Here is a 26,032-nt window from a genome sequence, read left to right on the forward strand (position 1 = left end):
TGCTGGCATGGCTGAACGAGGACTGCAGCTCCCAGGCTTCTGCATGCTTGTTGGAGCTGAGATGTCAAATTGTGCTAAGCAGATTGTGCTACTTTGTACGCAAGCCTACATGGATTATAGAGAGGAAAGTGGGGTGTAGGCTCTGTCACACAATCATATTAACATGCAGCATACGTGGCATCGAAGGGATGCACACACAGGCCTGCCAATACATTATATAAGACAGTATATGCTCTGTGATAGAAACTATTTGTATACATTGGATCTCTGGCAAAGCAGTCACGGCTAATAAGCTGCAACATAGAGCTTACTTAAAATCGAGTACATTATAGCCTGTAGTAAGCTTACAGTCTGCCATCAAAGTAAAGATTTACACCCACAGTTAAGATAGGTCATAAAGCAAATGGATGCATATGCACACTGTGTGCTTTACAAACCATGATTGTTTGTAGAAGAGCAAAGAAATTTATTTCACCAGCTGATTCTTGTTTAACTGATTTACAAATATAAACAGGTTTGCTTTTAAGAAAAGGAGACAGGTGTCCAGAAGGTCAGCAAAACATGCAAACATTTACGTACAGGCAAGAATACATTAGAAACTGAATTAATATTTTAAAAATGTGCACTCTTATGCAGACCTATTTACAGACCTATAGCCGGGTTTATTCCACACTATCACAGCCCCTTCTGAGCAGCTATCAACTACTTCTTCCTTTATTCAAAGCCAGCTCCAAATGCCTCGTTGCAAACACAAAAATATTTGCATGTTCAAGTGTGTGGGCCTGAAAAGTCTGGGAAGCTTGCAGTTAACTGATAGCTTTTTATACCTTTCTATGGCACAATGTCAAAAAAGTAAAATCAAGCATTTCATTCCAAAATGTAACATCCACCTACTCACCAAGTAACTGCTGGTGTGTGAGAGAACTACTTAATGGAAAAATGTTGAACTTCTCTGCTAACTTAGAGGGTTCTTACACATAAGAAATGTTTAAGGCAGGGGTGTAAAACTCAAGGCCCGGGGGCCAAATCCGGCCCATGGTGCAGTTATACCTGGCCTACCAGATCATATCATACTTTTATTCTAGCTGGCCCACTGGTTTGAGGTCTGCAGATTTCCTCCAGTTCAAAATGTAAACTTAACCATAATGATATAAAATATCCTGGTTAAGTCATAAAAATTAGAAAAAGTTAAAATCATGTGATGACTTTTTGACTTTTTATTATGTTGACATTTTCAATTCACAATTTTGACCTCTTATTCTTTTGACATTTAAGTTCCTCAGTTTGAAATTTTGTTATATTTTGACATTTTAAACTAATGATTTCTATTTCTTTCTCATGTTTTGACCTTTTTAGCTCCTAACTTTGACTTTTATCTTGTAATTTGACCTTTTACATCAACAGCTTTGAATTTCCAGTAATCTTTTGACCTTCAAAACTCAAAATAAATGTTTTCCTCACGGTTCGGCGTTTGACACCAATGATTTTGAATTTTATCTCATACTTTGACCGTTAAGAATCAGGATTTCAAATTTCTCTCTCATACATTTGCCTTTTAAAAACATTATTTTTGTCTTTAAATGTCATTTGTTGTTCCTTTTAGCTAATAAATTAGATTGTTATCCCAGACTTTGAGCCTTTAAACTTACCATTTTGACTTTTTTCAATCTCAAAATCCTTTATCATCAGTGCTAAGGTGTTTTTTTCCCCATAATTCATTGCTGGTGAAAATTAGATTGACAGTTTATGGTTAAATGTGGACCCTGCTTGGCCCTCAGGTTGGACCTAAATTCAGAATTCGGCCCCTGCTCTGATTGAGTTTGACATTTTTTTTAGGGTGCAGTCATGTGGTCTAGGGAAAACTGGTGCAACTTCAAGCAGAGAGCATGAAGTGTTTATGTTGCTTAAGTGCTTCAATGCAAAGTTTTAAGATCTTTCAGCCACTTTTCTAAGGCTTTTGATAACATCATTGAAGGCCAAATGAGTGTTGGCGCACTCGTACACTAAAGTCATTCATCTTCTGGACATTTTGTAGCATAAAAACATTCCTCTGTCTCACCATGGGAATAGGGAAAGACGACCAAGAATGGAAAAAAAAAGGGGAAAAACAACAACAGGGCTTGCAAATGAAGAGAGTTTATGAGAAGGCTGAATAGATAAATCATGGATTCCACTGATTTGGTCATGGGACATGCTGCTGAATGGAAGTATACGAGTGCATGCCAAAACACTGGGGCCTGTCTAATATGTGGACAGTATGACACACAGGAAATGCACAATTTTGTTCCAAATGCTCATAAAATATTCTTCCTACCTGTCTCAGCGCTCAGTAAGCTAAAAACGCTCATAGCCACTGTACTCTCCAACAATCCGACTGTGGGTAGGTCACAATAGCTACGCAGACGAAGCCCTGGCTGATTCATGAACCTCAGGCCTTTGTCCTTAACTAAATGCCATGCTAGGAGGCCAATAACACACAGACCATCAGGAAAACCGCAGGACCCTCTCTCCTCTCACTCAGCCCCTTTATGCTTCATGTGTCGAACAAAAGCTGGGGCACTGCTTTCCCCCGAAAACACACACTTTGACACACACATGCACACTATTCATCTCCTTAATATCACTCATCTGGACGAGGAAGAATGCTAGAAAGGAGTTTCATCCCCACTGATTGTCTCGTGCAAGGCTGAGGAGAGAATGCCACGTTGAAAAGCAGACGCAAAACAATTCAATAAGAAAAAGTGACTTGAATGCGCCTTTCATCGAAGCAACAATGGCTGGCCCCACAATAGGCCTCAGGTTCGCCCCATGACGTTGCCTGTTTCTCATGCCACAAAAGGGAGGAAAAAAAAGGGGAATTGACTCAATTTGAATTGTGAACCATGTCCACGATGATTTTTCCCCATCAGCTGCAAACATAGTGAGTTAACTGACACAATGACACGAGGAAAACTGGAACGCAGGCTTAATAAAGGAGCTGGTTTCCGTCACAAAGCGAGTTTTATGCACAGTTTTCTTCCTCTTTTCCTCAGCTTGAATCTCCTCAGTAAAGGTGTTCAGGTCTAGTCTTATAGGACGATGTCATTCAGAGCCTTTTGAATAGTAAACAGGAGCTTTTTTAAGCATCTGAAGTTTTATCATGCAAACAAAAACATTCGCTTCCTTTTCACAGCACAAGAGGAACGACTGTGACGAACAATGGCTGTGAGAGTCCTATTGCACTTCATGTTAATTTATACAACTAACTAATTACTGTCAAAGGATGGGGATCACATAAAGACGCTCTTTCATTCCCACGCTAGGGCTGTGAAGCTGCTGCTGTATGTACTCATGTGTGTTACAGTCCACAATGCCCCTCAGGGACCTGGGCCTAAAAGTGGCAGGTCCATGTGATGACTTTCAAGGGTTGTTTATGCCATTGTTGATGTGAGAAGTGTGTGTTCTTATATGTGTGTGTTTGACATAACCCCCCAGAAAGAAGAGCAGTAAAAGGATTAAGCAAAGTGAAGGAGGGGGTGGACTGATGGACAGATGAACGAGAGACTGCCTCCATCCCTCCACTTCTCCAGCTCTTTTTTCTTTCTCTTTCTCCTTCTTGTTGGCAGAATGTATCCGCCCTTCCCATTGTCATCCATTGGAGTGTATGGAGGCGTGAGGGAGCTCCGGCCACTGTGTGCTTGTGTGGCACAATGGCCTTGCCTAAGTGCTGTCCTATAAAATGCCTCAGTGCTCTCTAAAAGCAAGCCCTGGATTCCCTCCCTGCCTTGAAAATAGATGAAGTGCTGTGCGTGCATGTGGGGAAGTGTCCCTGTGTGTGTGTGTGTGTTGTGTGACATCTGTCATTGAGTTGGCATTTTCAGTATGGAAACCAGTGCCTCGAAGCGGCGAGCATGCTCAGCCATAAAAACACCATTCTGCTTGACCTCAAGGTTGCCGGCACAGCTGTAAACCTGCACACCCTGCTTGAGTGTGTGTGTGCACATGAATGAGTGCGAGTGTGTCTGCCGTTGCCCTGCACGTGTGTCCGGATCAAGGCGGTAAAATATGAAGGCCAGGGTCAGACCCCAGAGCTGAACCATGGCTTAATGAAACAGCAATAATACTGCTACTTGTTGTCCCTGATAAAATAACCCCTATAATTTCAAAATAAAACAAAAAGCATAAGGAAGCTCAGTGCAAATTTGAGGTAAAAGTACATTTTAAAAGAAATAATGCAAGGTCACAGTGATGGAAAAAACACCAACAAATAGAGGTGACTTAAAAAATTCTACTGCATGTCATTTTTGATAGGTGAACTGTTGTTGCTTGGAGTCAGGACTCAGTGAAGAAATCTTATGAATTTGTAAGCTGCACAATCATATAAAGAGAAATTAAATCTGAATGAATTTTGCAATGAAAAGGATAAATGCACCATCAACAGGAGTGTTTACTCAGTATGATTTACAGTGTTGATCAGCTGAGAAGCTATGAAGTAACTTTTAACCAGGACCTGTTTTTTTCTATTATTCAGCAGAGGGTAGGCTAAAAAAAAAGGAGTTCATGAAAACGTCCCAGGGGCCACGGTGCCCCAGTGCTGGGTAACCGTGGCTGTGAAGCAGAGGGTCAACAGACGTGTCCAGCTCAGCTGGCGCTTAATGTGAGCCACTTACAGTCAGATCTCCTCAGAGGGAGGGAATGTGAGGAGAGGAGAGGGAAAGACAGGAGAGAAGAGGAGAGGGGAGGAGAGGAGAGGAGAGGAGAGGGGAAGACAGGAGAGGAGAGGAGAGGAGAGGGGAAGACAGGAGAGGAGAGGAGATGAGGAAAGATGCTGAGTGTCTGGTGAAAGTCCCAGGCAGTGGAGGCACCACTCCAGGGGCTGGGAGGAACATCTGTGCCCCATTTAGTGATATTTCTCCTTAATTTCTCCCTTTTTTCTCCTCTGTTTTAGAAATTATTTTGTAGTTCAACCATTCATCTATCCATCTATTTGTCTATCACTCTATATAACAGGTGCATTTGTCTTTTCCCACAACTGGGCTGATAGATCATCACCAGGTCCTGCTCTGTGGAACAAGGGTCACTAAGGGTTAAATGGCTAGTCCAAGGGAACTGTCCGATAGTGTTTGTGTGTGCTATTTTACCACCAGCTCTCCTCTCGACCCTGTGCCTCCTGTGACGTTGTACACTCTGCTCTCATTATTCCACTTAATGATACATACATACACTCCAGCACGGGCTGCTCGCCCAGCAGCATCTCATTTCAAGTTAAGAGACATAAACACAGACACACGAGGCAGTTTCATGGCCTTATCTTCACTCTTGCCTTCTGTCACTCCTGAAGAATTTAATAAAGGTGACGGCTTCTGCTCTGTGTGTTGTGTGAGTCTACATCTAACGTGTACTTTTGTGTGTTTGAGCGAGTGTGTGTGTATCTCCAGGGTAGCAGGTGGCCGGTGGAGTAAGGCAGGAGATGAATGAAGAGAGCAGGGGAGCGGTGGAGCATGGTTGGGCCAGGCCATGGGGGACAACATGGCGAGTCATTTATTAGAGGCCAAAGACACACTTGTGCACACACCTTTCCTGCATGCAGGCAAATGCAATCTTTCCCATGAAGCACGCATGTTCACACTTTTTTGTCACAAATGCATATGCAAATATACACATGTACAAGTATGCATGCTCCCAGAGGCTTAAGCAACACAGCAGCCTGCACGCACGCTGACCTACTATCTACCACTCTCCATTCATCTAGCCTAAGTAGAGCAACACTAGCCACAGACTCTAAACTCCATCTTTCAAACTTAAGCCACACTAGCGTCTGACTTTCTGTGTGATCTTTAGCTCAGGGCTTGCCTTCGTTAAGTCACGCTTTTCTCGCAGATGTTTATCACTTTCTGACCCATTTTTGGGCCTCGGCCCCTCGTTCATGTCGCTGATGGTGCTAATGTTCCTACATTCTGAAGTGTGTGTGTGTGTGTGTGTCATTGATCCAGCTGGAAGCGGTGTGTGTAAGAGAGAGAGAGCAGTAATATTCCAGGCCTTTCATAATGATTAAAGCCTTCATTAAATTTTCATCCCAACCTGCTGTTTGCTGCTAATGGCCTTTGTGAGCCACACAGCCAAACAATAGCTAGCCGGGCACAGAGAAGGGATTTCTATCTTGCGTTCAATACCGCCCCTCGTCGCCCCTCTACCCCCCTCCTCCATTTGCCTCTGCCCCTCTTCATCTTTTCTCAGCATCCCTTTTCTTTCCCACTCTCTTTTCTTTTCTTCCTTTCTCTCATGCTTGGCCTGGGTTTTGTGTGTGTGTGTGTGTGTGTGTGTGATGGGTCTGGAGGCACTGGGGCCTTTTGTTAGCGCGTTTCATTTAAACGTAAGGCAGATAATGCTCCGGGTTGGTTTGGATGCCGTGCCACTGAGGTTCTCCACTAATGGGGTCTGTGAAGACAGCTCCTTCTCTCCTTCACTTCTCCTCCTTTTCTTGCTCCTGCTGTCCTTCCTTGTCCGTCTCTCTCTCTCTCTCTCTCTCTGTATCGCACTGGGTAACTCATAAAGATCCATTAATGTTGTTTTTTTTCCCTGTGCAGCCAGTTCATGAGGTCTAGTGAAGCAGCGAACAACCCAAAACACACCTCAATTATAGCTCAGCTCGACAAACAGTCCAGTTTTTCTCTTTCTCTCTCTTTTTTTTGGTAAAAATGTGCCACAACAGGCCTCTTTATTGACTGGAACAAAAACAAGCAGACGGAGAGAGCTGACCAGCAGTCTCAGCCGCTTTGAAAACCTTACAGAAAAGCCTGAAAAATAAGGTTACCACAGCGCAGCTTCAAATGAAAGCCTGTTGATGTATTGTTACACAGAAATACACATCACACACAAACTCCTGCACTTAATGGACAAATAAACACGACTGCTGCACTGGTGCATACAGTAACCTTATGGTTACTCTCATATTTGTTTATGGAGGGGTCTTCACTATTCTATTTGGTCATTAAAAACTAAGATTTAACTTGGGACAGGGCTGGACATAGGTCTAAATGCTTCATAGCTGATGGGAAAAACACTAATATCGTGATGTAAGAGTTATGAGGCTTCTTAACCTATAAGGAACACAGGTGTCACATGACCTTTAAATGTTACTTCATGAAGTCCCAGAGTGAAACACACTGAGCATTCTGATGTGGTCATGTGACTGGCCCATAAAGGGGGGGGGACTTCCTTGGGCCCAGCCAAACTGGGGGCCCATTGAGGTCAGCAAAATCATGATCCACTCTAAAGTTAAGCCATGATAATCATACTTTATATTTTTGAATACATGTAGTCTATATATTAGGGCTGGGTATTGCCAAGAACCTTACGATTCAATTCGATATCCATTCCATATTGATTTAAATGCTTTGTTGTTGATTCAGTAAGAAGTAGAAATACACAAATGACCTGCTGGCAATTTTCAATAATTATTTTCATGCCCATGTGAACATATGTGGTATGTCACCTCACTTTTTTTAGCAATAAAACATCTGAAAATAAAAATTTTCACAATAATAACTTGTTTGTGCATAAAGACTACAAAAGTAAAAAACATGCCAGCTCTGTATCAACACTGAAAAAGGAAAGTGCATGTAAACTTTAATAATATTTCTTTCCTCTTGGAAATTGTGATAAACCTCACATAACCTGGTTATGGTTGGTTGTTGTTTGGTCGAGTGCGGCCTCTGTCCATACAACGCGAATCACACGCACAGTGACCCCCACTGGCCAGGAGGTGAATCAATTCAGAGGATTCACTGAATCGATATTGAATTGAGGGGGGAAATATTGCGATGCATCGATTAATCGATATTTTTACCCACCCCTAATATATATTTAAGTATAAATGAGTTACAAGTAGCAACGACTGGCAAAAATGGGTTAAATCTGGAAACAAGTTGCAACAATTACCAGATATAGTAAACAGGACTAAACACTGACAAAAATGAGCTAAAAGTGCAAAGAACTGGATTGGATGTAGGAAAAAAGTGGCAAAACCAATGAAAAAGAGGTTAAAAGGGTTCAAAAGAGACAAAAATGGGATTCAAGTCGCAAAAATTTGCTACCAAGAATCAAATGCAACAAAGGGGGAGAGTGGATGGAAAATGTTGAAAAGTGGTGAAAGAGTGAAAAATGGGTGAAAACAGACCAAAATGGGTAGAAGAGGCCAAAATGGGTTAAAACAGCCAGACAAACCAGTAAAAACAAGTTAAAGGTGACAAAAATCAGTCACAAGTGAAAAAAAAAATGGCTAAAAGTAGAGTCCAAGAATTTTTATTTTAGATGAGCAAAAAAGGGTTATAGAAATGCAAAAAGGGTTAAAAATGTTGAAAAGTGGTTAAAAAGTAGCAAAAATGGGTATAAAGTGGCAAGAAGTTGCAAAAATGGCCAGATAAATTAGGAAAAATTGGTTCAAAAGTGGCAAAATTGAGCAGGAACAGTGGTGAAAAGTGGTAAAAAAGTCTGAATCCAGCACACATGAACTGATGTCATTAATAAATCATGAATGGGCAGGGCCCATTCACTGTGTTTTTGTGTTGGAAAAACATGAAAATGACTGTTGTAGTTAAAAACTGAATTTGACCTCTGCTGTATAAATATAATGAAAATGTATATTTAATGTTATGCCCCCCATCATTTTTCTATTAGGACAACTGGGTGCAGGTCTTTTTGGGTTAAGGCTCAGATCAGAGTGTGTTTTAGCTGACTCCAGCTTTACAGACCTGTTAATACCTTTTATCTGCTTTGCCTGAACGCCATTAAGCAAGGCACTGAGTCCTGTGGGTATGTGTGATGCAACTGGTGAGACACGCAAACTCTCTCCTGGTCAGTTAAAGTTATTTTTATTCTGCCGTCAGACAGAGGCACCTGTTGTTTATCACATTATCACTATCACATACATTTCATAGTGACTTAAGCCTCCGTTTAGCTGCTCTGTGGAAACTAGAGTTGGCCAAGGGTTAATTTTATCTCTTGACTCCAACTGCTACCCCAAGGCTACACTCGAGTATTAAAATATGGGGGCTAAACGAGCAAAGCTATTTAGCCCTGGGCAAAAATCTGGGCTTTATCAACAGTGTGTGAAATCTTCATCTGAGGGCTGAGAGCCCTGTACCAAAGGTAATATGAAAGGTTTATTCTGTCGCAAAGCAGTCTTAATGTGAGTGTCTGGTCCTTAATATTAAAGCTGGAACATTTATTCAAAGCTGTTCAGATAACCAAGCATGTTCGCTGGCCGTCCTCATACACACAAACACACATACAGAAGCATGTCTCATGTGTCAGGTTGTGATAAATATGCAAATAATAGTGGACAATAGGCCCAAACAGCTGATGGTGTCTGTCTGTGTTCTGGAAAAACAAAGGCTCGCCTCTCATCTGAATGTGCATGGGTTCATAACAGAGGGAGGAAGAGAGAGAGTGATAGAGCGGTAGAGGAAACAACACAGAGGAGAAAAAAAGAAGAAGAAAGAAAGGACAACAGAGCGTGATGAAAGAGCGGCACGGAGCCAGAGAGTTGGTGGGGAGTTGCAGATCACACATCTGGCTGGACAGGCTCCCCCTTTCATCACTGACCTTCTGGCTCATTCTTGATCAGCTCCTCCATCTTGCGTTGTTTCAGTGTGTCCACCACGTCTGCCAGGCTGCCCTTGCGTCTCTCGGGGGTCCCGAGGGTACCTGTGGTCGAGCCCCCGTCGCTGCAGGGCCGCCCTCCGCCGTCCTCTTTGCCTGGTGAGGTAGCATTGTGCTGGGGGTATGGGCTCAGAGAGCTCCCCTTAGTGCAGTCCTGCTCCTAGCGGAGGAGAAGAGATTTTTAATTAGATGCAGAAATTAACTTAAATTTAAGACTTAAATAAAGAAAGTATGGGAGAAAAAAGGAGGACGGGGCGGGGGAGGAGCTGGCATAGACCCACTCATTATCTCCATCCCTCTCTTCTTCTCATGCTCCCTTTATTCTCTCCATCTCCCCTTCTCATAGCTCAATGCAACCAACTGTCATCCCTGGCCAGTTATCTCAAGTTGGGGCATACTTCTTCTCTTCCCTCTGTAACATCCTCTGGAATCTGCATTTGACTGACTTGGAGGTACTTGACAGAAAGAGCACATGAAAAGACTCCGCACACTCTTCGAGTCACGCTAACTCTTCATTACAAAGCCCTCAACAGCTCAGCTTTGAGGGCCGTCCAACGCTACTGTACTAAATCCCAAGTTTCAGCACTGAGCTACTTTTGTCCAAAGATTGGTGACAATTAATGCTGAAGATGCAAGTCAGTCAAACAGGAAAAAAAATCACAAAAAATAGATCCTTTTTCCAAAAACAAAGCTTTGGAGCCGTGTCAAATCATTTCCATAAATTCTTAAAAGGACTGACAAAACAACAATCAGCATGACAGCAACAAAATATAAAATATACAGCTCACAGTAAAGCACTGCGCCTTTTGCCAAGCTGTCATGATGAATAATTATCCTGCTGTCTTGTGACTTAAGTTTACACAGTCTTTTACATGTTAGTTAAATGACTTTGGAAATCATAATCCTCTCACAGGTTAGGGAAAAAATAGTTCCCCTTTAAAAAGGAAGTCTTTGAAAACTAAATCTTTTTTATTTTTAATGTTTCAGGCTAATCCAAGTCCCCTCTGAGGGAAAAGTTGCTTTCCTTTATCGCTGAAATCTTTGAATTTCATGGTGCGTTTTCCATACAGGATGTGTTTTCACATTCATGTGCTGAAAGAGTGGAACTATGTTAAAGACCACTGATCCTCAACTGGCGGCCCGAGGGCCCTATTAGGCCCCTCAAAGCTTCCTGTCCGGCCCCCAGAAGATCTTTAAATTCACACGGGGAGGAAAAGAAGATGTTCTATTTTGGCTTTAAATGTTTGCAGCTGTTAAATCGACCACAAAAACAATTAATACTGAAATAGTTTTAGAATGATTTAACATTTGATCTGTTGTTACAGAAATTCAATTGTCAGCCATTATTAGTAAATATTAAAATAAATGGGTAAAGACTGACAGAAATGTTGCAAAAATGTCCAAATAAAGTGATGAAAAGGGGTTAGAGAGTGGCAAAAATAGGTGACAAGTGGCAAAAATTGATAGAAGATTGGCACAAAGGCGTAAAAACGGGCAGGAAATATGGTTTAAAAGGGGTTAGAGAATGAAAAAACTGTGTTAAAGGGACAAAAAGTATCAAAAGTGTAGATAAATAGCCTGGTAAAGGGCAAAGTAATAAAAAGGTGTTAAAGAGTGGCAAAATGGGTAAAACAAAATGGGCAAAAGTTGGTTTAAACGTGTCAAAAATGAGCAATAATGGGTTAAGACTGGCAGAAATGTTGCAAAAATGGCCAAATAAAGGATGAAAAGCGGTTAGAGAGTGGCAAAAATGAATGGTAAGTGTCAAAATGTCTTGTGTAGCGGCACAAAGGAACAATAATGAAAAGAGGTTAAAATGTGGAAAAGATTGGTAAAAGAGGAAAAGAGTGCAAAATGGATGAAAATAGATTATAATTGGCAAAATGGTGCAAAAATAGTAATGAAAAGGGTTAGAAAATGGCAAAATAGATGAGAAGTGGCAAAAAATGGATAGATGATTGGCACAAAGGGGATAAAACATGCAGGAAATGTGGTATAAAAGGGTCAGAGAATGAAAAAAGAGTGGCAAAATGGGTGAAACAAAATGGGCAAAAGTTGGTATAAAAGTGTAAAAAATGAGCAAAAGTGAGTTAAGACTGGCAGAAATGTTGAAAAATGGCCACATAAAGTAAAAAAAGGGGGTTAGAGAGTGGCAAAAGTAGGTGATAAGTGTCCAAATGGCTTGTGTGGCAGCACAAAGGAAAAATGATGAAAAATGGTTAAAATGTGCCAAAAATGGTAAAAGAGGAAAAAGGGGCAAAAAGGATGAAAATAGGTTAAAAGTGGCAAAAATGGTACAAAAAAGGTAGATGATTGGTACAAAGGGGATAAAACGTCAGTGTTAATTTCATCGACTAAAACTATGACTAAAAATGTTGGTCGACAGCCTTTACTTCCATGAGAAAAACTAGACTAAGACTGATAAAATAGATCTGTGATGACTAAATCTGACAAAATCTAAGTTTAGTTTTGTCGAGATGACTTAAACTAGATTAAAATGTAATGTGGTTTTCATCTGACCTGATGTGAACTTGCATAAACAGAGGGGTAGGGCTAAGGTAAGGGCTAAGGGGTAGAAACGGGATTCCCTAAGTCTAGCCCTTGTGCAGATGTACTTGATGACCCGTTATAGACGTTCTGTTTGCTAATACTGTAGAATAACAGTGAGAAAAGCTCCTGATAGCAGCTGATCTGTAAGTAACTTCTAGCATCTTAATCTTTGACCCAATAAAACCTTTGTTTGTTTGGCGAGCCCTGTTGATAGACTTAAAGCCGGCTCAGCCCAATTACCAGTGACACTGAGGAGGAGGAAGGCATCAGCTATAAAATAGAACATGTGATCTTTGGTCACACAAACCTGTGTATAAATAAAGACGACGTGTGTCCGGTACACATGCTTGAAATGTACTGACACGAGTGCGGGCCTCTGCAGCGCCCTCTCACACAGGTGTGTTCAGGTGTGCTCTTTAATTACACAAACAAGTGAGTCAGTGAGTCAATCAGCTGGCCAGCTCAGCTCTTTGTAGACAGGAGGGTCAATGGTCCACAGGGTTAATCTTTGGCTAATCTCACTACAATATGGAGCACACCACCTGGGATAGTGGCACACATAGAAGGCATGCATGTGGCAGACGCAGAGATAGAGGCAGAGACACAGTGGTGCAATCCAGCTGCATTAATGATATTACGCTTGTATTAAGGTGGAGATTGTTTTATAATGATTAACCCACGGGCTGCTGGTGGAGCTGGGACTTCATACTGAGAGCACAGTCCACAATGAAGTCATCCAGGAGGAGATTTTTCCAAGCAGCTCTCAAGATGAAGTTTAAAATTCGTGTGTGTTGTGATGAAGCCGGACTTTCAATACTGACGATGCTTTTATTGTCTGTAGTCAAACAGTGTATGAGAGGTTACAGCAGACCATTATCACTTGGCGTTTTCCACACTTCACTGACTCTCTCTCTTTCTTCGACTGTCAGTTTCCACACTCTGAATAAGTCAGCACGCTCAATAATTCACTAATTCTCTCCTCTGCGCTCTTGCACATGCATTGTTACGGAGGGACAGAGTGTGACAGCTATGATATGCTTGTAAGAGCTGTATTTGTAAGACAGGGCGATGAGGCTTCAATCAGTCCCTGTTAACACACAGGCTGAGGGAAAGCGTCTCGTGGTTTGAAAGCACTGAAAGACTCGACTCTTCTCCTCTTACCATCTGACCAAGTGAAGACTGGAACCTGCTCCTGCTTTACTCCTGTCCTCATCCAGTTATTCAGATTAGGGAAATTCATACTCCAAATGAGCGGCTTTGTGATTGCAAGTTGCATCAGCGCTACATGTAAATGCAGCGAGACAGAGGGAAGGAGAGAAAGTGGGTAGAAGTCAAAGAAAGAAAGAAAAAAAGGAGTGAAAGGCAAAAGAGAGATAGAGAGAGACGCGATGTTATTAGAGGAAATGAGAGAAAGAAAGACAGTGTTGTCAGAGAGATACACAGAGAGAAAGAGAGGGAGAGGAAAGCAGGCATCTTGAAGGCAGCGGTCACACCTGTCACATCCCATTTATCTAATCCAGCGCCTACTTAAAACAGCCGCACTCTTTCTTTCGAGAAAGATGTCGCGCAAACAAAACAAACAGAACAAGAATACGAGAGGGAGATGAAGGGAGAGCAGGGGGGTGGCGAAACTTGGGGGTGAGGGGTTGTCGGATCTCGTCGCTCTGTCGAAAATCAGCCAGGGAGATGTCATCTAGCTGCGTCCAACAATGAAGGTCATTTCCCAATCAAAGGGAATTAGCAGGAAGCCGTGGCTTCTTCAAAGACCTGGTAAATTAGGGCCCATGACATTATTTATGTGTGAAGGCAGACAGACAGCCTTATCCCAGAGGCAACTTAAATGGCTTATGATTTTTTTTTCCCCCTCATCAACCTCCCAGCGCATAATCCGCGTGCCCTGCTGACATTTTCACTCTGGCGATTTACAAGTCCAAGACAAGAGAGATCAAACAGACAAGATCGACGGCGTATTGTGAGGCGGTGTCACTCAGCTCGTGCAAAAACACGGGTTCTAAAACTTTTCTCATCAACATGTATTTATTCAAAAGTACAAACAGAAATCCTGGATACTGTAAATGTTCATGCCCTCCACTTAGAGCATGTGTGTGAGTTTTTTTTTTTTTTCTGTGTGCATATGTGTGACACTGTGAGTGCACATAGCCCGTAGGTGTGTGTGTTAATGTGTGAGTGCCTGCCTGCATATATGTATTTATATGCACTGGATGTGGCAGGCTGGCAGTGTGGGCGGTTCTGCCTTTAGTTTGCAGATGTCAATTCTCTTCCAAAATGACTGGAACAAAGTAAAAATTGCGCCTCACTCTCTTTATCCTTTTACTGCCTCTGCAATGGAACCGAATTAAACAACTTTTGTCTTCTTAAGCTCATCTGTGAGGGGAGGTTGGTTTAAAAACTCGCAACTCTTGCCAGAAAATGCTATTTTTTTCCCTACAGCCAGCACAGATGCTGCTGTTCATGTTCTTTTTTTGATTTCTTCGTCTTCCTCCCTTCCTCCTTCTCTGTTGCCCGACAGTAGGAACCCTATCTCTCTCTATCGTCCTCTCTCTGACATGTCTCGGGCTCTGCAAGGTGCATGTGTGAAAAACAATATTTGATGCCTGGCGCGTCGCTGTGGATCAAGGCATGGACAATGTGGCAGTGGGAAGAACTGGAAACAGACGCTCAACTAAAATACGCACACACCAAGAGAATGTCACTGATCAGTCCTGCAGGGAGGAGGGGTGGGGGGGTGGGGGGGGGGGGCTTAGCTCTCTGCCAGGGCTGCCAATCTCCACGACATAGACTTAACACACCTCCGACACACTGCCAAACACACACACATGCTGCAAATCCTTTTACATGCCATGGCTAAACACAGACACCGTCAGTTTTGACTTGGAGGTCCCTCAGGCTGGGACAAAACACAAACAGATATTACTTTATCCTCCTGCGACAATAACACACTCCAGCTCTCCCTGCAAACCCCAAATAGATGAAGAGCATTATATCAGCGGTCACTTCTAAGAAAATTCAATAAATACCATTGAATTGCTTAACAAATGTATATGTCCTGATTCAAATTGTATATTTAAACTTATTGTGTGAGAATTACACACTTGCCCTCTCCTTATCTTAACACACACAGCTGTATTTTCTGTATTTTAAATAGCAGTTTGGCTAAAATGAATGCCAGTTTATTTTACCACGACCCCTCGCTGTTGACAGGCAAGCGTGTGTTGATTCATTAGTGCATCACTGGCATGAGAAATTAAGTGTGACCAGTGTGTCTCAAGACTGCTCAATGACTGTGTTAAATCTGTCAAATTCACATGAGCACACACATAGACGCGCACAAACATAATCGCACATTCAAACGGGAAAGAGAGGGCCCGTGAATAAGAAATAATGCCTGATGAAATATCTTTATAGTTTTCTATCGTGTTTGTGTGCATCTCGCCTGTTAATGAAATAATTAGTGTTTGTCCATTAACACATTTATGAGAGAAGATGCTTGCCTCTGCCTGATGTGAAAACAATTTTTTCTACACGGATTTGCAAAACAGAGACATAAAAGGCCTCGAAGAAGACGAGCAAGAAAGAGAGGTATTAAAAATCTGTAGTAGCAGTCTGTTATAATAAGTCATAATTGTGCTTGTTTACTTGGGAATAAAATATCACAATTTTGTGCAACATTTTAGGATTCTGTGTTGATTGGCTGACCTGACTGAACTGCCGCAAAAATCCTTCCCATCAGGCATTTGAACTGAACTGCACTCAGCCAATCAGGGTCCAGCATTACAGTGAGAACTTCACATTCAATGAAAAAAACCTTTTAACTAAACTACATTCATTTGCAAACCATTATGAGCAGCTCTTTTTGTAAATAGACAGAAAAACTAAATTTAAAAAGAGGGAATAATGTGACACCTTTCAGCTTTTTAAAACATGTGTGAGGGCTGTTTTTTTTTTTTTTTTAATTCTGTGCCTGTGTACAGCTGCAGCAGGCAGGTAAAGCGGCTGGGGCCAAAGCCGAGCAGGCAAGCGAGGCGGGCGGGATGAAGAGGTCAGTGTGCAGCCGAGCGCTTCTCCGCTGCCGTGTTAATTTACTATGACAAGATAAAGCTGTAATCTCGCCCCCCCCCCTCCCCCTCTTCGCTCGCTCTCCCCCTGCTGCCTCACTTCCAAGTCAACCGGTCGCCAATGAGCCTTTTACTTTCCCCCATCACTTTACGACAATTGCCCTGAGAGAGACAGACCCCCACCCCACTCCGTAACACTCCATAACACCCCCACCATGCAGTAAATCTCTCTCCACTTCTCTCTAATTCTTTTCATCAACTCTTCTCTGACAGTCAGCAGCCAAGAGATTGCTGCTGTAACCCCCCCGGTTCACCCCCTCCTTCCAAAAGAACCTACATATTACAGCATGCCACGCATGAAGAGGGATAAGCTTACCATTGCATATGCCACATTAGTTATAATGTGGATATATGATCAGATCTCCTGACCCCCTCTATGACAAACTCCCACTGCCATTTAACTGAACACATCTTGAGCCCATTTCAGAATTTTAAAACAAGTGTCATTCTGCAGAAAATATTCCTTTTGTGCAAACACGTTGTGTGCATCCATCTATTAGGGTTATTTTTGGAAAATAATAAAATTGCGTTTCTTTTTCCCCCAAAATTGCAATATGTGGTTATTCCTTAACTTTCTTTAATTTATAAATAAGGGCTGAAAAATTCTCTAAAAGTGTCTAATTTTGATGATTTTGCCTCGTATATGAATTATTGCGTTGAAGAGTTTTTGTCATTCTTATTTCTATTAAGAAAAAAGTTTTAAAAAAACGAATAAGATAGGATTTTTTGTAGACTATTTAAAAAAATGGCACCTGAATGATTGCATATGTCATGCATAACATCTCTGCTGCAAAAACAAGTTTAAAACTGGTATTTTGACACAAATTTAAGGTCAAAGAAATGTTGCACCTTTTGTGATTTGAGAATTGCAGCAGGTTATATAGCGATTTAATCTAATTTCAGATTAACTGCCCAGCCCTAGCACAAACCAAAGACATATCAAACCAAATTAAGGAGGAATAATCTATCCACTGTTCTCAGCAGAAACAAGATTACCTGCTGTGTGCGCGCTCCCTCACAGTCCCAGGACTTTGGTTTACAGTCAGCACTTGCCAAACACGAGTGCAGGCCGGGAGGAGCCTGTAGGCTAATCAGCAGGCTAATTACAAAATTAGCTTTCCATTACAGCTCATAAGCGCTGTTTCATTGTTTTACAGCATGGAAGAGTTTGTCATCAGTATGGGGGAAAGGTCGACGATCGTTATCAGAGCGCTGCTCTGACTAGCAAGGTGAGGGCCCAGGTGAGACGGCCTTTTGCACAGACAGAAAGCGAAACACACTGTAAAAATGGCCGTTACAAACACAAAATACGCAGGAAAAATATGTCTTATGATGGACAATTCTCTACTTAAAGCTGGCATCATAAAACACTGAATGAGTGTCTGCTTAACACAACTCTCATCTAGTAAATCAGGGGTTCTCAACCATGGGGTCAGGACCCACATGGGGGTCACAAGACACTGAGATGGAGTCTCCAGATGCCCTAAACAATACTAAGAATACTTTTTAAGTTACACTGTTGCTGCTCTTTGCTAATTTGCCAAATTTTAACCAGTTTTTATCACTTTTTCCTACTATTTTTGCCACTTAAAACCCATTTTTATCCATTTTTAACCCTTTTCCCCTATTTTTTTCTGCCTGTTCTAAACAAATTCTTACCACTTCACATCTAACATTGCCTTTGTTGACGCATTATTGCCTCTATTAACCACTTTTACCAGATTTTAACCACATTTCATAATTTGATATGCTCATTTTTGCCAGTTTAACCAATTTCTGCCTATTATTCTCTCAGTTAACCCATTTTTGCCTGTTTATATCAATTTTTCAGCCCATTTCACCAAATTTTCCACCCATTTTTGCCAGTTTAAAGCCATTTCAGCCATGTTTTAATCCCATTTTACCACTATCTATGCCATTTTTGCCACTTAAACCCATTGTTGCCACTTTTTGCTTATTTTTTGCTACATCTAACCCATTTCCACTACTAAAATCTAATTTCACCACCTTTTCCACAACTTTTTAGCCATTTTAACCCATTTTAACAAAGGGGATTTACTTTTTTAAGAAGGCTTTGTTCATTGATAAGAGTGGTTATAATCCAGGTTAAATATAAGATATGGATACCACAGCTTAAATTTTTAATGATCCATGATTTTACAGACCTACATGGTCCCCCAGTCTGGCTGGGCCCCAGAAACCTCCCCCTTTCCCCCCTTATGGGCAACCTTGTCTCCACACGACTATTCTTGAATGTTCATGGCTGTGTTCAAACACCTTCAGGTCCAGTGGGGGTCCCTGGTTTCTGGCACCTTTATCTTTTGGGGTCACAGGCTGAAAAGGTTGAGAACCACTGCAGTGCACTGCACATAATACAAATCTAGACAGCTTGCTCTGCAAATCACAGCACATGCATGGAACCAGGAATGAGTCAGATGAAGAAAAACAGAGTCTTCTAAAAAAGCACACATAGCTGTGTACTCAGAGGCTAACAGAAGTTTACATGAAGTCGGTATACTGGAGGCCTGCACTAATATTTAACATGAATCACAGAGGAAGCTCTTCATCTCTACCAACAAACACAAACACAAGGTTACGTGCACATAAGGAGCCATACATCCAGCACCTTCACACAATGTCACACTTCCTCCCTAAGAAATGACTCACTGCAATGGCTCATATTTCGCAGTCACGCAACTGTGCATCAAATGGGCTGGAGGCGACGGCTGGTGGCGCACATAAAAGCAAAAACACGTGTGCACCCAAACAGTAGCCTTGAACCTTTTTTTTTTTTTTTCTATTTTTGAGGAACACAAATAAAAATTCAGCTTCTAGCAGCAAACTGCTTTTCACTCACAAACAAAGTCACATTTCTGACTCCTGACAGAGCTCACTCTTCTCAGGTCTACTGTGAACAATGAATAAAAAATAATCAGATCTGCATTGTTTAGATCGACGCAGGGTTTCAAAGGTGACTCTGAGCCGCCACTGGAGAAGTGAGCAGCGAAGTCAGATAAAGACCAGGACTGTTTGATTTAAAAATGTGGGGAAACTGCTCTTTACTGGTACGTTTATAAAAGCAACACAATCTCAGCTATTTTGGATGTGTTTCATTGCCAAAATAAATTCAATTTCTGTCTCTTTTCGTCCATTTGAGGAGATAACAAGGCCGATGAAGTTAGGACCTAACAGTGATAAAAACACAGCAGTTAGAGTCAGAGAGGTGCTACCTACTGTTCCTGTTTCTGAAGGATTTTACAGCCAACGGGAAGGTTTGCCCTGAGTGCTTCCTGACCCTGTGTAACACCAGAGGTCAGGAATATTAGGAACATAATCTGGTCTAGGGCCTGTGCCTTAGGGTGGCTTTCAACCTTGAGCCTCCAAGGCATAAAAAAAAGCCCCGGCAATGACAGACTTCAGCGTCTCAGAGGCTAAACACCAGAGAAATTCACTGACGTTAATCACTTGTTGCATGTTTTCATTTATTTTTGTGCCTTTTGTGCCCTTATTTGATAGAGGAGGACAGTAGACAGACTCAAAAACAGGGCCACAGGCCGGATTCGAATTATCCAAGTGCCCCAGAAAAAAAGGTTTAATATAAAAATGAGGGCTGTCAAGATTAATGACATTAACCACAATTAACTACGGTCCACAATTAGTGCACTATTTTTAAAAAACGCAATTAATCAAGCACTTTACTGCCCCTTTAAACACACTGGTATATTATTTTTACTAGTATTTTTTACATTGTGTATATTGATGTTTGTCGTTTTGTCTAAATTCTACTTATATGTCCTGTACATATTGCATAATTGACAATAAAGACTTTGGCTTGACTTGATTTTTAATTCACCTTTTTAAGGTTGTTGCAAATAACACAATACCAAAGTGTGTGAAGAATTATTTAGCTCAAATGCTGAACAGTGTGAAAACACAAGAGGGCTGAATGATGTGGGAAAATAATCCAAATTGCAATTTTTTTCCCCAGTATTGCGATTTCATGTACATTTAATTCTTAAGTTCCTCATTTTATGTATTTTTTCAACAAATACAAGCAATAAATCATTCTTTATCACAACCAACAACACATCAAATTAAACTAAGGCTAAGCAATTTTGAAAAAAACATTTAATTGTGGTGATTTTTACTTGTATTGCAAATTGGACATGGACTATTGTTTTGAAGGGAGAGATCATTTTAATGTCATCTTCATATTTAATCAGAAAATGCACAAAAAGGAAGAAAGTTGGATATTTTGAAGACTATTCTAAAAGAATGGCACTTGAATGATCGCATGATCTGTAATGCATAACATCTCTGCAGCAAAAAAAAAGGTTTAAAACTGGTATTTAGACCCAAGTTTCAAGTCAAAGAATTGCAGCAGGTCGTATTGTGATTTATTCTAATTTGCGATTAACTGCTCAGCCCTAAAACACACCTTCACTCACGTAGATGAATTGTTTTGGTGCTTGAAATAGGTTTACCAAAATCTTCGCTTCACAAAAGTAGTGGAATGTTTGAATAAAATAAAAGGTGCAGAAAACATGTCTAAAATGAAATTTGTGAGCCTAAATATTGTCTGTCAATCTATTTTCACTAAATGTCTCTAATATGAGCTATATGAGGCTGAATAATGATTTCAGCTTCACTTTGCCATCATCAGAGGTCTAATCCTTTCCTCTCGCTCCGGTCTCTCGCCTTACATCTTGGCCCTTTACCTCTGGCTGTGAGTCACGTGGGATGGCAAGTGAAGGTGGAGGTGAAAGATGAGATTCTCCTGTTCACAAAAGTTCTTGAACCGCATTTCTAAGATATAAATTGACAAAGATATAAGATAAAACATTTCAAAAGACGTTGCAAAAACACGGCAGCGCATGCCACTGTAGCCACTGTAACGTCCCTCTGCAGCCACAGAGATGTAAAATAAGTCCTCCACTGCTCCTTAATGTCTTTAAAACTCACAGACCGCTCAGAGGACACACATGGTTAAATTCACGTGATAATCCACCTAAAAGCAGGTCTGTATCCAAACAGGCAGTCAGTTTCCCTTAGTTTAGTGGACATATCAAATACGACATATAAACATTTTAAATGCAAAATAGTAGAGTTTAAAAATGCAATATAAAGGATATGATTAATCGCGATTAACTACAGAAATCCTTAGCTTAATCGCAATTAAACACTCTTGACAGCCCTATAAAAATAAATAAAAGATTGCATCAGTGTTTGGACTGTCACAGGAGCTTTTGAAACCCTTTTTGTCAACTAGTGGAGCATTCTTCAAGGAAAAAGTTTTACTTTGAGTTTGCATCTGTCCCTATGAAAACTAAAAAGTCAAGGATTGCAGCACCTTTTAAGTGTCTAAACCAAAATTAAAGCTATGACTCAGATAGATCATGGAGTAAAACTTGAGACGGTCACTTCCTCTTGCTAAAGGCTGATGGGTCCACAGGTGAGTGGGAAATTACACGCTGATCTACACGCTGACTGACCACAGACCCCTGCCTCCTCCTCCTCCCTGTCAGAGCTGCTGTCGAAGGTTTACAGTCGGCCGTGTGCTTGCACGGTTGGACTCAGTATCCTATAAAGTGGTACTGGGGCTGGTCTCTGCTAAAGGTGTCTTTAAACTAAGGTTTTACTCAGAGTTTAGCAAGGCTTGAATTCTAACATGAAACTGCAGAAGTCAGGCACAAAATAGTCATTCTGGCAGGACATTCAAAATTACTGAATAGCCTTTACCTCAGCGATACTCAACATATGGCTCTGGAGCCTCATGTGGCTCTTTGTGATGATTTTTGGCTCTCCTATGTCTTCATGTGAAATATTTTTCACCCAAAAAACTTTAAAAAGGTCAACTTCGACCTCAGACCTCAGCAAGCTACACTCTTGGGCAATTATAGCTTTAATTGTCAACCTTTCTTTTTTCATCTGTATTTTTCTATTACCTTTATTTGCAACCACCCAACCCTTATTTTTTCTTTTGTTGCCACATTTAATCAATTTTTTCGGCTTTTTTGACCAATTTTGCAACATTTTTATGCCGCAATTGTTGCTATTTACACTTTTTTCCCCTTTTTTGCCACTTCTTGCCCATTTAAGCTGCCTTCTTCTGACACTTGTTTTTCCTATTTTTGCCACTATTGCTGCCTTTTGCCCATTTGAGTCACTTTTCACTCATTTTTGCCTCTTACAACCACTTAGATTGTGGCTCTTGCAGAGGTATTTTTCAACAGTTTGGCTCTTTGAGCAGAGTTGAGTAACACTGCCTTAACTTCAGTGCTATAGGCCTTCATCGTTATACCTCATTAAATTGTATTGATCATTAAAATAATGTGACTGGTAAGAGTGAGTGAATCCACCAGCCACTGAGGCAGGTGGACTCTGGTCCATAGGTGGGTGCTTACCCTGAGAAGGACTAAGTGAGTCTGGAGTCAGAATGCAGGCGCTGTCCTTACCATGTTTGAGGGGCTGTCCAAGTTTCGGTTGGGGGGTGAGCGAGGGGACACCTTGCCACAGTAGGAGGCCAGAGGGAGGTGGATGACACCGCCCAGCCCCTCGCTCTCCTCATCCTCCACTCGCTGTCTGCTGGTTGCCATGGTTACCTCTCCATCTGTCCCCCCATATGGAGAGGCTGGTCGCTTGGAAGACATCCTGGAAAAAAGGAGATAGGAAGACAGAGAGAGAAGGAGAAACAGGAGGAAGAGTGAGCAGTATTCAAAAGATGATATAATCGGAGGTAAGTGTAATGCTCCCTGTGGCTGAAACAAGCTCCTGTCTACTCCCCCAAAGTTTGATCAAACTCAAAGCAGAAAAAAGCTTTCATGCAGGTATCTCAAAGCAGGTAATCACAAAATCCTATTTAGCTCATCAGCCTGCTTCAATTTTCTTTCTCTGGATCAAGATTTTTGTTTTGTTCAGACACAACACCACACAAAAAACCTTCAGTGCAGACCCTCCTTGGCAGACCTCTCAGGACTTACAGTATGTTTACCACAGGAACCATTCAACACTCACATTTCCCAAAGACGGGGCCATTACTGCAAATGGAGCCCGCTTGCACTGGTATTGTTGAGGAAATGACCATGTCTTGACAATAGGCTTTCACTGAGAGACACAGAGTGGCAAAGATAGAAAAAGAGAGAGCAGTATGCACTGTGGCAATAATACGTGTTTATGAAAACTCTGGACAATAGAGGGGCTGGAGGAAAATAGGCAGCAACACAAGGGCCGCGCTGTTTGCATTAGTTACTGTGGCTTTGTTCCCTTGAAAAGAAGGAAAGGATATAAAGCCACATCTATTAGGTGAACTCTGTCTCCCACAAGGTAAATTTGCCTCCATGTACATCAGCTGAATAGGGATGCAGCGACTATGCAGCAATAATAGAATCTAATGTGGTTCTCAGCAGCGCCAGAGTGCTTTCAGATGCACTTGTCAGCCTTGAAGCCAGCTCGGCTATGACCCCGGGTAATAGGCTGCTATGCTCAGTCACACAGAAGCAACAGGGAAGGAGGGACAGAGAAAACTTAAGGAGTCTGGGATGGCAGGTGGGGAGAAAAGAAAGAAGCAACAGGCGTCTGATTCTATCAAACTTGTCTCCTCTTCCTCTCTCTCCTAAATTCTTCCCCTCTTTGGTAAACTGATTACACCCCGGACTCTATTGGATTTCCTCTGGACTGTACATCTGGCATTGTTCCTGGGAACAGACCCGCCACTAATTCATTGCTTATTTACCTTATGATGGAGGAAAAGCAAACAGTATTGAGAGCTGCTCAGGGGTCGAGGGAAGCACCATGCTAGGAAGCACAACGGGCAGTCTTATCACATCGACGGGAAGGTTACGCTAAACTCAAATAAACCCCTCTCTAGAGTCCGCTTTGAAAAGTCTCTCTCCTTCATGGTGATGTAATCTGAGATATCCACCTCACCAACTGGTATATCAGTGTTACTCAACCATGCTCAACCAACAAGACAAATGAATGAAAAATACCTTCACAAGAACCACAATCTAAGTGGTTAAAAGTGGCAAAAACAGCTTTGAGTATCAATAAAAAATAGTTAAAGGAGGCAAAAACAGTCCAAAAATGGCAAAAACATGGCAAAAATCAGAGAAAAAGTGACTAAAATGGGAAAAAAGCAGTCAAGAGTAGCAAAAAAATAGGAAGCAAGTGGTATTTAATGGCAAAATGTAGCTTAAATGGGTGAAAAGTGGCAAAAATGGTCCAGAAGTGACAAAAATGTTGCAAAAAAATGAGAGAAAAGTGACTAAAATGGGCAAAAAGCAGTCAAGAGTTGCAAAAAAATAAGTAGCAAGTGGTATTCAATGGCAAAAGGTAGCTTAAATGGGCAAAAAAATGGGATAAAAGTGGCAAAAATGGGCAAAAAATGGGAAACAAGTAGTATCTAATAGCAAAAGAGAGCTTAAATGGGGGAAAAGTGGTGAAAAAGGGCAAAAATTGGATAAAGGTGTAAAAAAAATAAGTGGCAAAAATGGGCAAAAAAACGAAACAAGTGGTATTTAATGGCTTAAATGGCCAAAAAGTGGCAAAAAAGGTGAAAAAGGGCAAAAATTAAATAAAAATGGCAAAAAGAAGTGGCAAAAAATGGGCAAAGAGTAGGAAAAAAAGGTTTTTTAATGGCAGAGATAGTTTAATTGGGTTAAAGTGGCAAAAAATTGTGACAATGGCCAAAAATGGGATAAATGTGTTAAAAAAATTTTGGATAAATGGGACAATTAAGTTTGACAATGAAAGCCTTCTGTATAAGTCTGGGAAACAAACTGATCAATGTTATTAATTTCTGAGGTCAAACCAGAAAACCTTTTAAAGGTTTTCTGGTGGAATAATATTTCAAATTAAGACATAAAAAAGAGCCAAAAATCATCAGAAAAGAGCCACATGTGGCTCCAGAGCCCACAGCTTGACTATCACTGGGTTATATCATATGTATTTTCCTTCCATGAGTTTGTTTACATGTGCTTGCAAGAGTAACATGTTTATGACTTTTGCACACGTTTATCAAGGTAAGAGTCCCTTAATCTTTTTTTATCTGCAGGGCTGCTGCAGAATCAGTGTTTTCATGCGGGACAATGTGTACAGAAGACAAATGCACAAGCTGATTTCTTTATCTCCTCCTCCTGGACATTCTATCTTCACGGATGTGCTCAGCAGAAACGGAGGCCATAAATGACCAGCTGAGATGTTATAATTGTTTGGATGACAAAAGACTTCAGAGATAAAGTGCACGCTGTAATCACTGACTCCAAATAATATCAAAATTCTTCAGATTAACTTTATGATTCCTCAGATAGAATAAAAGAGGAGTGTGTGTGTTCTACACAACATCCAATGCAAGCGGCAGGCCCAGCTGTACAAACGAAAGGGCTCTGAGCCACGCGGCACACACACAGAACAGAGGCCCTAACACTGCAGGTCTGTCTCCATCACTGCCTGTTTACTTTACCTCCTTTCACTCTCTCACACTGAGGCCTTTTGTTTTAGACTCACACCCTCCCCTTGTGTTCTGTGCGCACCTCACAGGCCTGCACACACACCTGGGTCAGCTCTGAATCCCGTCATATCACTAATGGTGACCAGTTTTACTCTCCTCATGTTCAGACGGACAGGTTAGAGTCGAACTAGACTGAGGAGGAGAGAGCTCTCTGGTAAAGAACATAACAAACATTTCATCATACTTGAAGCTGTTT

At 41.4% G+C, this 26,032-nt stretch overlaps 1 protein-coding gene across 13 annotated transcripts in view; it reads right to left on the reverse strand.

The window, feature by feature from the left end:
* The window catches only part of sox5 (SRY-box transcription factor 5), a 384,599-nt gene that overhangs the window by 91,080 nt on the left and 267,487 nt on the right, over nt 1-26,032 (reverse strand). For all 13 annotated transcript variants that reach the window (XM_041780726.1, XM_041780725.1, XM_041780733.1 and 10 more), the window contains 2 exons: nt 22,784-22,979; nt 9,586-9,802 (listed from right to left, as the gene is read on the reverse strand). In XM_041780726.1, coding sequence (XP_041636660.1) covers nt 9,586-9,802; nt 22,784-22,978 — 412 coding nt within the window. In that variant the 5' untranslated portion in view covers nt 22,979. The remainder of the gene's footprint in view (nt 1-9,585; nt 9,803-22,783; nt 22,980-26,032) is intronic.

The sequence above is a fragment of the Cheilinus undulatus genome, linkage group 23 (assembly GCF_018320785.1).
Source record: "Cheilinus undulatus linkage group 23, ASM1832078v1, whole genome shotgun sequence".
In the NCBI taxonomy this organism is placed as follows: Eukaryota; Metazoa; Chordata; class Actinopteri; order Labriformes; family Labridae; genus Cheilinus; species Cheilinus undulatus.